Source organism: Ananas comosus, linkage group 25 (genome assembly GCF_001540865.1).
Source record: "Ananas comosus cultivar F153 linkage group 25, ASM154086v1, whole genome shotgun sequence".
Lineage (NCBI taxonomy): Eukaryota > Viridiplantae > Streptophyta > Magnoliopsida > Poales > Bromeliaceae > Ananas > Ananas comosus.
Window position 1 is genome coordinate 1,722,292 of NC_033645.1, and position 18,012 is coordinate 1,740,303.

Consider the following 18,012-nt stretch of genomic DNA (forward strand, 5'->3'; position numbering starts at 1 on the left):
TACATGCATACATGCGACACTTCAACATTCCAGGCGCGTGTTAAACACACAGAATATATATTTATTGGTTCGATATATACCCAATTTTTATGGGTAATTTCACTAGGCCCCCCAAACTTTGGGCCAAGTTCCACTGTGGACACCGAATATTCAAGTTCCACTACAGGAGTTCTTAATTGCTAAAAGAGTTGCGCTTTAGTCCTTGTGCGTATTTGCTATTAATTAATTAGAGGGTAAGTTATCAGCTGCACCCATCGGACCCATCCATTCATGTATTGGCCCGCTATCCGATCCCACACTATAATCATGTCATCTACTGTGTTACGATCTTTTCTTCGTTTTGAAAATTAGATTAATAAATTAGAAAAATCGAGAGGATGGCGAACTAATAAATTTATGGTTTAAAAACATTTAGATAAATCGGATGCACATAATAACATTTACTCCAAAATTAGAACTAAAAATGAAGCACTGGAGGAAGTTTCTGGACTGGAAAAAAATAATGTTGAAAGTTCGCGGTCAAGATTGTCCAATTTGAAAGTTTGAGGTTCAAAACGAATTATAGATTGGGGACTAATTATTAATGTTATTTATTTATTTTTATTATGATCTCTCTCTTTTTTTTTTTTGTCCTTTCTCAAATTAACCAAGTCTCTAAAATTATTTCTTTCCTTTTAACTCCCTCCCATCTGAAGGCCAATTAAGTAGACGAAAATTGTCATTCAACAAGATTGCAAGCGATTTTGAAATGGCCCCCTCAACTTCAAACTTACTTTTTGGTTGAGACCACCATAACTATAAATCTTTAGAAACTAAGAGATTTTTGTTTAAAGTAAAAAATTAGAGCATTCAGCAAATTAATTGATGAGTTCATCGAACGCAAAAAGTTTTAGTAATTTTTCGACAAATAAATTGAAATAATTAATGATTAATGGTTGATAGAACTATAAAATTTCACAAAATTTTTTAATTAAAATGATTAAAATTTTCAAAATTAAAAGTTAAGAAGGCCTTAACCAAAAATGTTTTTTTTTTTTGAGAGAAAGATAGCACGCTACCTGCTTCATTCAATAAGAGAAATAAACTAAGCGTACAAGGTGGAAGCAGCTTAGGCTTCTTTGGCGAAAAAAACGAAAGAAAGGTAAATAAAAGGAAACAAAAGGAAACAAAGCAACAAAGCAGAAAAAAGTGGAGAGGTCACAGCGAGATAGAGGGGAGATAGAGGGGAGAGATAGAAAACCCAAAGTTGAAGTGTTGCAGGAGCGAGGTCCAAGAGTTAGACAGAGAGAAGACTCTGTTAGAGGCTCTATCGACATTCGGAGGAGTCAAAGCGAAGACATAGCTGTTTCGCTCGGTCCAGACGACCCACCAAGTAGCAGCTAGCTTGGTTAGTCCTCTAGCTCTTGAAGCGGCGTCTAGGATATATGAAAGTAAGTTCCAGAAATCTCGGACGTCCACACTCGAAACGCTGCTGGGTACCTCGGCCAATCGGAGAAGAAGAAAGCGGGCGAAAACACAATTGCTGAATAGGTGATCACAACTTTCGAAGGAAAATGCACAGAAGTATAAACAAACATAAAACGGAATTATTTTACCTAGGTGCTAACCCATCCAAGTGTGATTGTCTAGCTAACATCTTAGGCTGTCAAGCAGGCAACCTGCCTTTCCGTTACCTCGGGCTGCCTCTCCACAATAAGACCCTCCGCACGGAAGATTGGACAGTTGTCATTAATCGTATAGCCTCGTGAATCGAAGGGTGGAAAGCCAAACTGCTATCGCATGGGGGTAGACATATTCTTATCAACTCGGTACTGACTAACTTACCGCTTTTCTACCTCTCAATCTTCAAGGCGCCTCGATGGGTGCTATCCAGAATCGAAGCCTTGCGTAGAGCTTTCTTCTGGAAAGGATGCTCCAAAATCTCCGGAGGGGCATGCCTTGTTAACTGGAAAACGATTTGTAAAAGTAAACACGAAGGTGGCCTAGGTGTAAAGGATGTGGACGCATTGAACATAGCTCTTTTAACCAAATGGTGGTGGCGCTTCTTTACCGAGCCACACCTGCCTTGGTGCAATCTAATTAGATATCTATACTACAAGAGACGGAGACCGCTGCACGAGGGTACTGCCTTTGTTCCATTTTCGCAATGGTGGAAAGGTGTGGTCCGGTGTCGCGAAGTGTTTAAATGTGGCATTTCCTATGAAATTGGTGATGGAAGAAACGTCAGGCTCTGGACAGACATCTGGACGGGGGAAACACCGCTGAGCACCGCGTTCCCAGCGATATTCCCATCTATCAAGCACAAGGAGGCTTCTGTCTCCCAATGCTGGAACCCACAAGGATGGAGATGGCGCTTCATCTGCAGAGGATACGCGGCTTCTGCCTCCCCTGAAAACAGAAGGCAGATGGGGCTACTAAAGGATCTGCTACTTCTGCACAACCCAAGCAGTGGACCTGACTCGCTCAATTGGAGATGGACCTCACATCAAAAGTTCACTGTAAAATCACTTTATAAATTCCTCACTTTTGCAGGACGACCCGACCCGACAAATCAGCAACTTTGGAAACTAAAGATCCCCGTTAAAATCAAAATCTTCGTCTGGCTGCTACTCCGTAAGAGGTTGCTCACAGCTGACCGATTGATCGATCGTGGGATCCAAGTTGAACCAAAAAGGTTGAAGTTGACGCGCTCGTGTCAATGACGGTCTCCATGCATTTTAATCTAACGTTTGGGCTAAATCACAAAAAGTCCCCCAACAATTTAATTAGACCATATTTTATTTATTTTTTTGTATTAAAAATTACATTAAGTCTAAAGTGCAAGAGGTTCTTTCGTAATTTAACTTTAATTTTTATGAAGGTATGTTTCACGTACGTTGTCTTACTTGGAAAGTGCACAAGTTTGAATTGATAATATTGTTATTTATATATGAAACGATTATTATAAATACCGAATAACACGTCGAACCAGTAGAGCTGGAACAATTGTTATTTCTCTACAGGCCATTTTAAAATGGCCCCCTTTTTGTTCGTTCAAGCCTTCTTAACCTTTAGGTATCGTTTGGTTCGAGGATAAGAAAAAAGTGGCTATTCCAGGGATAGGTATAAATTGAGGTATAAGTAGGGATTAGATCAATTTTGCGTTTGGATGAAAATTGGGTTATTCCTGGGAATAAAAAAAATAGCGTTTGGTTAGGTAAGATGGAATAAGAAAGATAGTGGGTTTTATAAATAAAAAATAATCATATTATCCTCTTATTATATTTGAATTTAAATTTTTAAAATTTTAAATATATATTTTTAAATTTAAAATTTTAACTTTGAAATTTTAAATTTCGAAATTTAAAATCTCAAATTTTAAATTCAAAAATTTAAAATTTAAATTTTAAATTGCAAACTTTAAATTTAAGATCAAATTTAAATTTGAAAAATATAAAATATAATATTTTAAATTTCAAAATTAAAATATCATAATTTAATTTTAAAATTTAAAATTTAAAATTATAAACTTTAATTTTGAGATTATAAATTATAAATTNATTAGCCATGTTATTTAATATTACAAAAAATATACAATTAAGTTATTTATTTATTTAATTAATTTTAGATAATATTAACAAAAGTTTCAACATCTGTTTAGAAAAAAAGGAGAGAGAGTATAAGTTAGAGAGAGAGAGCATAATTAAAAAAATAGAAAGAAAAATATAGTCGAAACTAGAGGGAGTGAGAGAGTTGAAATTTTAGAAAGAGAGAGAGAGAAAGCTTAGCTTAGAGAGAGAAAAAAAAGTTGAATTTTAGAGAGAAAAAAGTTTAGAGAGAGAAATAAGGTTAGAGTGTAAAGAAAAATAATATCAATTAGCCGGCGGGTAAGAAGAAAGAAAGAGATTAGACATATTATGATTATCCCAATCCATTAATATGAGGATACCCACCCTCCCTCAAGGGAATGAGATTAGTACTTTGGGGTGAATCTTATTCCCAAGTGAATCTAATATTACCAACTAGATTACTTAGTGCGTTTAGCCAAACACCGTCATATTTTTTTATTCCCATTGGATTACTAGGAATCTTTAAAAGATAGCGCGAACCAAACGCACCCTTAATTTTTCACAATTTCTTGGTTTTAGGCGAATAAACTGAAAGTTGTACTAATTCTATTGAAAAGTTCATCAAATTTGGTAATTTTAATTACTTTGTAGTAAATGAAACTTAATTAATATATACCTGCTGATAGCTGAATTTAAAACTAGAATGCATATCTGCAACCACATCTAGAGTTTAATATCTAAGCCATCTTTGATTTCGGTTAAGATAGAATTTCACCAGCGAGAAAAGAAAATGTTTTTATGCTTCGTCTAGACCCTTGAATTTATAAGTGAACGTTCAATGAGATTAGGAAAGCGTTTTTCTGCTTCTTCTAAACCCTTGAATTTATAAGTAAACGTTCAATGAGATTAGGCTATATCTTATAGTATTATGCTGGAATACTTTTAAAAGCACACGGCATTCATTTTCATTTCTTAAACGTCTATGGCTTAATTACTATTTGGTGGTTGTACTTTTATAGGTTTTAGGGTTAAAAACTTATAAGTACATGAATAATACGTGCTTTTAAAAATATTGTAGCTCAACTTATATCTCATATGCCCGTATATCTAAAGTAGTAACTAAAGAGTAAACAGAATAAGTGAATTTTAATCCAAAATCGAATGAAACATCACAACAATTTAGACACTGAATATAGACAACATGAATCACACTAATGTGGGCCCGAAGGATAATGCTTAATATAAAAATAATATTCGGGATGAACAAAAATTAATTCCCATTAACATTGTGGAAAAGGATATAAAGCAGAAGAGCCAAGTCCATCCCATTAGTATTTAACAAAAATAAAGTTGATAACTTTACTAAGTGGCTAGCCCTTTTAGTAAGTGCTTGACCCAACGTCAAACACTAAAAGAATTTATTTTCTCTTATTTGAATTCAAATATAAAAAGTAAAAAAAATAAAAGTGGTTAGAAATTGGCAATTTACAGTGATACTATATTTGCTCCGATACCAGTTTGTTATAAAAAGAACAGAAAAGATCTAACTCATCGCGTGTGAAAATTAAATAGCAAAAAAAAATTGAGAAAGTGAGAAGTAAAATAAAATACATAAATATTTACATGATTCGAGACACATACGGAGTGAAGATTTTCATTATAATCAAAAGGCCTTACAAAAAATACTTCTCACCGCGATATGTAGAATGCAATAGATAATGCATATATAAAAATTGGGACTCAAAATACAAACAACGTGAGTCATATATACTAATATGGGTAATAGATAACACATGTATAAAAAATAATTTTTTGATAGACCGATAATAGTAAGTGATGCTCGTGGAAAAGCAGGCATAAAGGCCCAAGTCAATTCTAAGTGTGGCAAAGAAATTAAAGAGGCAAAACTTTCGTTATTTAGTGGAGGACTCCAAGTCACAAGGCCCAAGGATTTTTTTTAAATAAAGGATAAAGTGTATCAAGTTAGCCCATGTGGTTTCACATTTTCTCACTTTAGTATCTTGTAATTTAAAGCGTATCAAGTAAGTACCCTGTGGTTTCATTTTTCTCTTTTTATTATCTATTTTACTAATTTTTTCGTTAAATCAGTGACGAAGTTAAAACTAAAGGGTACTAAAGTAATTATTCGATAAACCTAGATAGGATATATGAAGTTTTTTGTATATAATTTAACAAAATATTAACGGAGGAAAAAAAAATCAGTGACAAAGTTAAAAGTAAAAAATACTAAAGTAAATATTCGATAAACCCAGGTAGGGTATCTAAAGTTTATGCAATAATTTAACGAAATATCAACAGAGAAGCGGACGGAAAAAAGAAAATGAAACCACATGGAGGGTATTAAATTGATGCACTTTAAATCACAAGGTACTAAAATGAGAAAGTGTGAAATCACAAGGTACTAAATTAATACACTTTAAATCACAAGGTACTAAAAGGACAAAATGCGAAACCATATAGGTGGTATTTGAAATTTTCCCAAAAAAAAAACAAAAACAAAACATTCTTTTTTTTTTTTCCTTTTGGATAAAAGGAAATTTTACTTATACATTCTAATAATAAAATGTAAATCTTACACCCTCTATTCCAAGGCTTCTAGAAATTTAAATAATTTTTAGTAAAAAAAATAAATAATTGAAGTGATAAGTAAAAGTTAATGGTGTTTGGATAGAAAAAGTATAAAATATACATCCCATCGAACTCAGGACCTCCGGGTTTAATATCATGTTAAATATACAAAATAATCATTATTCTTTAAACGCTTAAGTTGCACGAGAACGATATTTTTAATAATTATATTCAACAGGAGTGTACCAGCTGCATTGCTTTTGGATAAATTATAGTTTTAGTCTTAAAACTATAAGGCTCGTAATATTTTGGTACTTAATTTTTAGTTTGTTATAATTTTAAATTTGAACTTTTTAAATTATTATAATCAAAATCTATAATCTAATCTAATTGACTAAATATTGATAAATTATTGATATAAAAATTTTAGTTATAAAATTATTGGGATATAAAATTTATACTCTTTTTGAATTGCATAGATAGCATTAAGCCATATTTAGCAACAGCGCGTACGATTAACCTTCTCACAAGACAGGTGGACCGGAAACTCCAAACTGAATACTATTACCGGTCCTATTTTTTTCTTTTTTTTTTTGTTGCCAAAAAGTCCTTTTTAAAATAAATATTTTACCTATAATCACACCTAATTAATTTTGTTCAGCTGTTTAAAGCGATCGATGTAGTAACTTTCCGTTAGAAATATGTTGAGGAAAAATAAGTTTTATCTTTTCTACTTTTTTATGCAATGTAAAAGTGTTCTATTTGATATTGTTATTTTTATATGGACTACTGGAGATTTTGTCGTGACAGATAATACGTACAGACGATGTTGCCAAGCAGGCTTAAAAATTTACAAATATTTAATCAAGATTAATAAGATAAATTCATATTAAAAAGATGACAAAAAAGGATTGATATTATTAATCTTAAATGAAATATTACATTATAAAGAAGAAATTTCACCCTATAGATATAATCACGGGCTAAGAGCCTTTCTGATGGTGAGAGATGTCAATGGTTATTGGGCCAAAAGGAGTTAGATGAAAGCATATAGGTACGGAGTACGCTTCTCCATTTTTCAGTAGAGTTATAGAAATTATCTCTTGATCATGTATTTATTCAAATATACTAGTAGTATTGCTTTGTAATAGAAAGTGTACAAATATATCACGATCCCCACAACTATACGCTATTTTGAGATAGATTCTTAACTATATTTTAATATCCAATTTTTCTGACTTTTAATTTATTTTAATTAAATAATTTTAATTAATTAAGATAAAATTTTTTAAATTGCAGCCAATAATTCTATTAAATGTAATATTGAAAACTTATTAGTAAATAAAATTAAAATAATTAATAGAATTATTAATTTAAAAATTATTATTTAATAAGAATATATATATATCAAAAGTATATAGCTGAGGTAGCCATTTCAAAATTTTTTATAGTTGAGGGGGTAATTAAGTCGGCACTGTAAGATTCTACAATTGCCTAGTCTAGCAGGGCCAACAGAGAAAGTCGCGTCTTCTATTGCCGACTTCATGTATCAAATTGTAACACAAATGCTTTCCACCGCTCATCACGAGAACCACATCCAAATTACTCATTTTAATGCATTAAAAAGTTAGCTCCTCAGCGTGCTATTCACTCTTTATACTGTTCTAAAAAGCCCCAGGGTTCTTATTGTGTCTTGTTTAAAAAGTTTTTCTATATATATATATATATATATATATATATATAACTGTTATGGTACATCTCAAGATTATACTTTAGAGGAAAGAAATTTCTTTTGTAATAATTAGCTGTGTCCTTAATCTTTAGCTAGCTCAACGCCTACCATGTAAAAGGGTTTTGTTACATGTATGGGAAGACTATATACTAGATTTATTTGAGATTAAGGTTTCTAAGAAAAGACTCTTTTTTGGTTTTTACTTTATTCAAAATACAATTTTTGATCCATTTTCGTTTATAAAGATAGGTCTGTGGCCAAATATATGATGTAAAATATTTATGCACTATATTTTTCTCTCTCTGTTTTAATTATCTTTTTTTTTTTTTTTATTTTTTATGCATAAGAAATTTGGGTTGTTGGGCTTTTCTTGCGATAGCAATTAATTTTTTTTTTTTTGAGTGAACAGGGATAAACCCTATTTTAGAGTGCGATAGCAATTAAATAGTAGACCATTGTTTTCTGAAACTTATTTTTATAATGAAACAGTTCTCTTTCTCTTCTAACTTTTATTCTATCATACCGACTGTTTTCAATACAAGTGATAAAGAGCTTTATGGTTGGTACCCGATGTCCCTGTTGGGAACCGGATGGATCGTCCGTCATGTGCTACCAACAAAGATGCACGAAAAAAAGAGAAAATCGACCGAACGGTAAAAGAAATAAATGCAGAAAGAAGAAACCAAGATTTACGTGGTTCGGCAATCGCCTACGTCCACGGGGAGAGCGAGAGAGATGTATTCCACTATATGAAGAAATAGAAGTACAAGCTTACACCTTATGTCTTCTCCGGATAAAAAAATCAAGAACCTTATGGTGAATCCCACCTTTCTTGTTCCAACGAAAACTCCAAGAAAATACCGAAAAAGCTTTTCGTAAAACCGAGAAGACCAAATTAGAGAAGTATAGAAACTCTAACCAAATTCCTTTATGCCGTTGCTTCGAAGAATCCGAACCGCTCAGGCAATTGGTCGAGAACCGCCGCTCCGCCGCCGACCTCAATCCGCCACATGCGAGCAAACCTCTCTTCTTTAACCGTACGGACGGGGCACCTTTAATTAATTAGCTAGGCACCGAATGCTAATTAATTGGGCCTCCACACCATGCACCCACGAAGCCGTACATCCCTCTATTAGAGCCGGACACCTTTAATTAATTAGCGTCTCTAATTAATTTTGGCCACCACTCGACACCCTTGCCGTACATGCATATGCATGTATATATAGAGAGGGATTTGGCTCAATCCTACTCTAATTCAATATGATTATTGAATATAGAGTATTATATGGAAACCAATCCTAGTCCACCTAGGATTCCAATTTAAATTAGGATCCACCAAAATAAATCCTTATGAGATCCTTTTTATTTTCCCATAAATCCGGTGTATGAACCAAACCAAAAAAGAAGGCATATCTTTAACAGTCCCAAATTTGAATTTTAGTTGATTCACATTTTCAGCTAAGTTTATTTTAAACAAAGTGGATAGCATGCTGCCTTTCTCTCAAAAAAAAAACTCTTATTCTGTCATATGCAACTTTTAAATCTTTGTATTACAAGGTTAGTAAATTAATTCCTCACAATACTCTTATTATACGAGAAGGGACGATTTGTTCTTTTCTTTTTAAGCATAAATTAATTAGCAAGCAGGAATATAATGAGAACATAAAAAGGGGTAATGCATGCAACACTACCCACTTTCTCAAAACCAGCATTTCACATTAATACTCAAAGAAAAAAAAAAATCTCCCATGAAGTAGAAATTATTATTAAGCAAACCCTATATACAGGAGAATCTTGTGAAATTATAAGAAAAGCAAGAAACACACCATACATAAAAGATAAATTGTAGAAATCAGACTTCATCCGTGCATTTTTCTGTTCAACCTTCTCAAACTTATTACTATCATCACATATAATTTGTCGTAAAGCCTATCAATCGTTTGAAAATAGATGCTACTCCAAGACTCCTTGAATATTAAGATACCGCACACACTCCAGAATCCAGCCACGAACCCTAAGCCAATGCTGAGGTATGGCCATGTTGACTTAGATCCATCAGGGTAGTCGTTCCCAACATCATTAGGCATTGTTTCATTTTCAGTACAATTCTTCCCCGTGGGAGGTCCACAAAGATAAGTGTTGCCAATATAAATTGAAGGGTTATTGAGTGTGCTCAATTGATTTCCTGTTGGAATCCTTCCAGATAAATTGTTGTAAGATAAATTCAGGTAGTTCAAAAATGTCAAAGCCGACAAGCTTTGTGGAATGGCACCTTGAAGCTCATTTAGTGAGAGGTCCAGTGATTCTAGAGAGCGCATGTCACCTAACCTTTCCGGAATCATTCCAGTTAGATGATTTCCCGATAAATTCAAACTATGCAATATCGCAAGTGCAACTATCTCTTCTGGGATTTGACCGCTTAAATTATTTTCCGAGAGGTCCATAATCTTGAGAAGATAAATGGTGGTAGAATATTGATACTCTTCTCCATGTATTACCACAAGCAAGTTATTACTGTAGTCAAAATATGTAAAGGTCCTCTCGTCAACAGAAAATCCTTTTCCATCATAACTGTGAATTGTAGGATAGATCATCGCGCTGAAATTACCAAAAGAGCGTGGCATTGATCCTGTCAAATTGTTATGCGCAAGATCCAAGAATTGGAGGTAAGCGAGTTGTCCAAGTTCCGAAGGAATTTCTCCCACAAATATATTTGACCTCAACTGCAATATTACTAGATCCTGCAAGTTTTCACCTATCCATCTTGGGATTTCTCCTGTGAGTTTGTTGTTGCTAAGGTCAAGGAAAAGTAAATTATTGCAATGCTGCAGTTCCAAAGGAAGTTCTCCATAAAAAGTGTTATTGTTGAGGTGCAATAATGTGAGCGAGCTCAGTGAACCAATTGAAGAAGGAATTTTGCCGGCAAGATTGTTGTTTGAAAAATCCAAGACTAAAAGGGCTGAATTGTTCCAGCATTGAGGGAGCTCTCCTGATAAAGAGTTGTTTGATAGGTCCAGCACTTCTAGATATTTTAGTTTACATATATAAGATGGGATACTACCGTTAATCTGATTGCTTGATAGTAACAAAGAACTTAATTGCAGCATATTCGAGATTGGTGAGAGGAAGGGTCCTGATATAGAATTTTCTGAGAGATCTAATATTACAAGCGTGTTTGGCAAAGATGGAATTGGGCCTTCAAGTTTGTTAGACCCCAAAATAAGCTCATCTAGGATTGTAAATTGCAAGGACATGGGCAACTTGCCTCTAATCTGATTATGAGAGAGGTCTACGATACTACAATATAGTGAATTCCAAAACCATTCGGGAATAGTGTCTGTGATCCCTGTGTTGGACAGATTTAGAGAGACAATTTGCATTTGCCATCGAAGCCATGCTGGAAATAGAGGCTGCGAAAATTGACAAGAATCTAAAGCAAGAGATACAAGTTGAAACGGAGGAATCCACTTGTTATCCACGTCAATGATCAAAGAATTTGAGCCTAGGCTCAAGTACTTCAAGTTTGATAGGTTGGCAAAATGAGCTTCAGATATGACACCTTGCAAGGAATTATAAGAGAGGTCTAACCATAGCAAATTTGAGAGTCTCCCAATTCCACTAGGAATAGGCCCTGCTAGTGAATTATTGCTGAGATCAAGAGTATCTAGATTCTTAATCTCCTCTAGCCATCCAAATAAACTCCCATGAAGCTTGCTATTTTCTAAAGTTAGTTCCTCCATATTCTTCCATGAGCAAAGCGTCCTTACAACCTCTGCAATATCTCCACCGATGCCCAGACCGCTCAAGTCTATAGCTCGCAGATTGCACAAATTTTTAATTGGTCTAGGTATGGTACTTTCAGAATCAAAGTCATTCATTCCTAAATACAGACTGTTGAGAGAAGTTATGTTTCCAAGAGAGTCTGGGATCGTCCCATGAAATCCAGAATTTCTGAGATCGAGATAGGAAAGCTTGGTAAGATTCCACAGCCAAGTTGGCAGGGTGGTATTAAAGGGGCCATTATCACTAATATCAAGAGATTCTAGATATGTAAAGTTGACATGAGAAAGAGATGTTGGAATATTAGTAAGCTGGCATGATGATAAATATAATTCTTGTAGAAAGTGCAACGTGTTTACTACTTCTAACCAATCTGTAGCATTGGATAGGTTTAGCATGCTTAAATCAAGAACCCTAATAGAAGACAACCGAGAGAGCCATGAAAGGTCACCAACGCAAGGGTTGTGGGAAGCAAAAGCCTCACCCAAACGCAGAGTATGCAGTCGAGAGAGATTACTGATCTGAAGAGGGGATTTACAAGTGAAGAGTGAACCAGAGAGGTCAAGATAGCGAAGATTAGATAGGTTGCCTAGTTGCACAGGTATTTCACCACTGAAATTAGAATTAGAGAGATCAAGATGCATCAAGCTTTTTAACGAACCGATAAATTTCGGGATAGAGATTCCACCAAAATCATTCCAACTAAGATCGAGGCGACTTAAATGACTTAAAACAAGTAAAGATGGATTGATCTCACCGCGCAGGGCACAATCGAATGAATTGGCATCGCAGTTATAATTGTTTCGAAGGTTGAGCTTCACAACGTGGCCGGTGTTGTTGTCGCAAACTACTCCCTTCCAAGTGCTACAACAATCCCGACCGGCCCACGAAGACAATCGACCGCCGGTATCAATAATACCAGCTTTGAAGGCAAGGAGTGCCTCCCTTTCGATCTCGAAGCACCCGCTTGTTAGGATACAATGATGGCCTAAAAGCCATACACTGAGAAGAAGTGCTAGCACACGGTATTGCATGGTTGTGGCCCTCGATCGTGACCAGTATATTTTACAGCTCTACACAATGGCAGTGACTGCTTTATATAGATCCGTGCGCAAAACACACGTGTACTTATTAGGTCTCTCTCTAGTTAATTGGGACCATTGGGAGGAAAATGAATACGGCCGGCGTATAGAAGAAGCTAATTATAGACCCCAAGTCAATGATGTGAGGAATAATGTTTACGCATTATTAGCTGCAATAGTTGCACTTGTTTGAAAATTCAAAACTAACTTGATAACGATTGTACGTAAAAATTCATGAATTTTAAAATTTTGCCATATTGGCCGCAAGTAGTACTCTAAGATTCGACCACGCACGAAGGGATTTTGTTGTTTGATCTAGAAGAAACAAGTATCTAATAACTTTTGAATTCCTATATATATATATATATATATATATATACACACACACACACACACAACTCTTTTAATTTTGTAGAATACATTAAATAATTAGATTTTGATTTTAAAGTAACTAAGATTGAGTTTTTGAAGTGCCGCATGATATACGCTAGGTGCAGTAATAATTTCTTGTGACGATGAGGCCCGTAAAAGTAGTAATTTTATATAAATAATAGTTATTGCTAACAGTTCATTGACAGAATTTAATTTTAAGTATATATTTGAAATATATTGGAACGTAAATATCAATAATAGCCTTCTAAAAGAGGTAAATTAGAGAGTCAGAAACTTTCCAGAGATATATAACCAATTGCCCCCATATTATACATGTATTTATTGGTTCTACGGTCTGCTAGCTACTACATCCCTTCACTTTGTGCATCTCTCTCTCTATACACAGTCCTTTAGGGCCTCTACATCTAATTAACTATTTCTACAACAAAAATTAAAAAACAGTACCCCAAAAGGCCTAAGAAATATATATAAGATGAAATTAATTTTGGGACCCATTCGGAGGAAAATGAATATAGCCTATATATAGCACAGGCCAAATTAAGACCCCAAGTCAATGATGTGGGATCGTTGATGCATTAATGTTAGCTGTAATTAATCCACTTGTCTTAAAATTCAAAACTAATCCAATAGACGAAACGTACAACATCTAAAAAGATTATACGTAAAAAAAAAAAAAAAAACATGAATGTTAAAATTTTGTCATCTTGGCGGAAAAAAGTCTAAAATTCACACGGTGGGATTTTGTTATTTGATCTTGGAGAAATAGGTATTTAATAACTTTTGAATTCTAATAAATGATGCTTTTAATTTTGTAGAATATATTAAATAATTTGATTTTGATTTGAAAGCAACTATGATTGAGTTTTAGAAGTGCCGCATGCTATATGCTAAGTGCAGCAATAATTTTTTGTCACAATAAAAACCGAAAAAACAGTAGACAATAGGCTATCCATATGCGACTGTCAAAGGATGTTTTGCAAACAAATGCTATGAAAAACGAAAAAAAAGATCAGATTCGACCCACTAGGCTCTATTTTTCACATATCTGATCGGTTAATGTCGGGCTGAATCAGATCGAAATAACTAATAATAAGAGCCGCGAGAGACTAAGAGCCGCGAGAGACCAAGCTAGGCTTGAGTCTTCAATTCTTTTAGTTGGTCCGAGATCAAGTCTAAGATAATCCTTGCATAACCCGATCTGGTCCGGCCTGATATTATTTTTTTTCTCTAAATTGGCCTTGAACTTCAAACACTTAAAATTAATTACTAAGTTTGAATTTTTGGGACATGTCATTTGTGTGGAAAACTAATTATTCGTTCAATCAGCCACAACTAGTTTAGACAAATTGGAACATTCAAACTAAATTTTCCGCATAGAAAATATTGACTAAATATTCATATATGAAACCTTGACTATCTATCTATCTATCTATCTATTAGCAATATATGAATCCTCGTTCCATCAATGCCACGTGGCGGAGAAAGGGAGTGGGAGGCGGAGAAGAGGTGGGAGGCGGAGGCGGTGGTGATGGGGTGGGGTGGGGGTGGGGGTTGGTGTGGGTGTGGGTCCCAACCAAATGGGGTTTGGGGCCCAGCCCAGTATTTTCTTATACTTTATTTTAATTATTTTCTCTTCAATAATTTGAATTGAGAGAATTTGATTTTTTATAATCCAATCAAATTTTTAAATAATTTAGATTATACGTATTAAATATAAATATAATTAAAAATAAAAAGAGAGTTTGATGGAGTTTAAAGTAATACTTATTTTAATAAATTTAGTTCCGAAAATTATATGAAGTATATTAACTAAATTTATAAAGCCAAACGTTGCATTCAAATTTTGAAGTTAAAGTATTATTAACTGACTAAAATCAAATGTAGAAAGGTTAGATAATTAAAGCAAAATTTTGAAAGATTAAGTAGTTGTGTTGACTTTGATTTTAATTTCAAACTTCAATGTCATATTTATATTCTGATGAATGATTAACTTCATATTTAAAATTTTTTGAAATATTCAAATATGGTTGGACCCTAAACCCTAAAATTAAAATATAAAAAAATAAATTACGCATTTTGTCTCAAATTATAAGATGTGTGACATCTTAGTCCTTACATTTCTCTTATGCTTTTTGTCTTCTTCCGTTATTTTAGCTAAATTTATTTATTTTCTTTAAATATATTATTGCTTTTTTTTTATATTTATAATTTTATAAAATTATCTAATTAATAATAAATTGTTTCAAAACATACCCGTAGTTCTAGCAAATCAAAAGGCCTCAATTGATGTTAAAGTTGAGGGGGCAGTTCCAAGCTATAGCCAATAGCTGAGGGGCCCTTTACAATTTCTCCAAAAAAAAAAAAAAAAAAAAAAAAAAAAAAAAAAAAAAAAAAAAAAAAACCTTATGGAAGGTAATAATAGCCTCACGAGGTTTGCTGCGCGAGGTCTAACAAGCGCGTGCATAAATTGTCATAAAGTCGGCAGCGTAGGATCTGTCGTCTCCGACTTAGCCAAATAAACAGAAAACGCTACTCTTTTCTGCGCCGACTTTATGTAACTAAGGATTGCTGCAGATCCGTGATGGGTGTTTCGCTGCCGGTTATTTGAGGTCAAGTTCATATCTGGCACCGACCGTCCTAGCGCAAGCGGCAGGTCCTAAGTTCGAATTCTAATTGATTCATATTTTCAGCTAAATTTATTTCTAAAAATGAAATAAACGAAGCGGATAGCGTGCTATCTATCTCTCTTAAAAAAGAAAAAAAAAAAAACAAGATTGAAACAAAATAATTGTCTCGTTGAGACAAATAAATTTTTTTTTTTTGAGAGATAGGTAGCACGTTATCCGCTTCGTTTATTTTATTTAGAAATAAACTTAGCTGGAAATATGAATCAACGAGGATTCAAACTTGGGTCTCAGATACCAACCATCAAGCTCTTTTGCCATTTGCGCTAGAAACGGTCGGTTTGAAACAAATAATTGATAGGTAAAAATGAACTGAGCACCCCTCATTTGCAAGCGATTTTGAAATGGGCCCCTCAACTTCAAGCTTACTTTTTGGTGGAGACCACCATAACTATAAGGGCTTGTTTAGTTCATCTATTTTTGGTATGGAATAGAAATCGGTTTGATTACATCTGGTTAATTTTGTTAGGTTCATATAAATCGGTTTGAAATTCCTATTCCGGACCGGAATGGGAATGGCCCATTAGCCTTCAACTTGATTCCGGTCTTCTAGCCCAGATTGAGATTTCATTCCGAAAGCCCACTAAATTTTCGAAGCCCATGTGACCATCTCACCCTCCTTCTCTTCACCCCTTTCTCATCAAAAAAAAAAAAAAAAAAACCTATCATCTCTCAAAACCCTATTTCTAACCCACATCAATAAAAGTTTTTAAAAATAAAATTGATATTTTTTTTGAAAAACTTATTAGAGAATAATATTATATTTTTCATAAATTTTAAATAATATAAATTTATATTTGAAAGTAAAATTAGTATTATAATATCCTATAATTTTTTTNATTAGAGAATAATATTATATTTTTCATAAATTTTAAATAATATAAATTTATATTTGAAAGTAAAATTAGTATTATAATATCCTATAATTTTTTTAGTTTATACGAACCAAATAATAAAATGTGAATAATCCATTCCAATTTCCAATCCACAAATAAACCAAACATCTTGGGGGAGTGGGCCATTCCAATTATCATTCCAATTTATTCCCATTTTACTATCCATTCTAATTCCACCCTTGAACTAAACAAGCCCTAAATCTTTAGAAATTAAGTGATTTTTGTTTAAAGTAAAAAATTAGAGCATTCAGCAAATTAATTGATGAGTTCATCAAACGCAAAAAGTTTTAGTAATTTTTCGACAAATAAATTGAAATAATTAACGATTAATGGCTGATAGAACTATAAAATTTCACAAAATTTTTAACTAAAATGATTAAAATTTTCAAAATTAAAAGTTAAGAAGGTCTTAATCAAAAAGGTTGAAGTTGACGCGCTCTTGTCAATGAGGGTCTCCATGCATTTTAACCTAACGTTTAGGCTAAATCACAAAAAGTCCCCCAACAATTTAATTAGACCATATTTTATTTATTTTTTTGTATTAAAAATTACATTAAGTCTAAAGTGCAAGAGGTTCTTCCGTAATTTAACTTTAATTTTTATGAAGGTATGTTTCACGTACGTTGTCTTACTTGGAAAGTGCACAAGTTTGAATTGATAATGTTATTTTTATATGAAATAATTATTATAAATACCGAATAACACGTTGAACCAGTAGAGCTGGAACAATTGTTATTTCTCTACAGGCCATTTTAAAATGGCCCCCTTTTTCCTTCGTTCAACCTTCTTAACTTTAATTTTTCAGACACAATTTCATGGTTCTAGGCGAAAAAACTGGAAGTTGTACTAATTCTATTGAATAAGTTTCATCAAATTTGCGGTATTTTAATTATCTTTGTTAGTAATAAAAACTAAATTAATAATATACCTGCGTGATAGCTGAAATTTAAAGCCTAGGATGCATACTGAACGCCATCTAGAGTTTAATATCTAAGCCATCTTTGATTTCGGGTTAAGATAGAATTTTCACGACGCGAGAAAAGAAAACAGTTTTTATTGCTTCGTCTAAACCCTTCGTTTATAAGTAAAACATTCAATAAGATTAGGCTTATATCTCTATAGTAATATGCTGGTAATACTTGTTTTAAATAGCCAGCAGGCAGTTCATTTTATTTCTTAAACGTCTAGGCATTAAATACTTGGTGGTTTACTTTTATAGATGTTTAGGGCTTAAAATTATAAGTACAGTGAATAATACTGCTTTTACAAATATTATAGCTCAACTTATATCTCATATGACCCTATACG

The 18,012-nt window shown here is 33.4% G+C and overlaps 1 protein-coding gene across 1 annotated transcript in view; it reads right to left on the reverse strand.

Annotated features, from left to right (window-relative positions):
• LOC109703618 (receptor-like protein 12) overlaps window positions 9,603-18,012 on the reverse strand; it is a 16,042-nt gene continuing 7,632 nt past the window's right edge. The window contains exon 2 of the mRNA XM_020224308.1: window positions 9,603-10,624. Within this exon, the coding sequence (XP_020079897.1) occupies window positions 9,729-10,624 (896 nt within the window). The 3' untranslated portion in view covers window positions 9,603-9,728. The remainder of the gene's footprint in view (window positions 10,625-18,012) is intronic.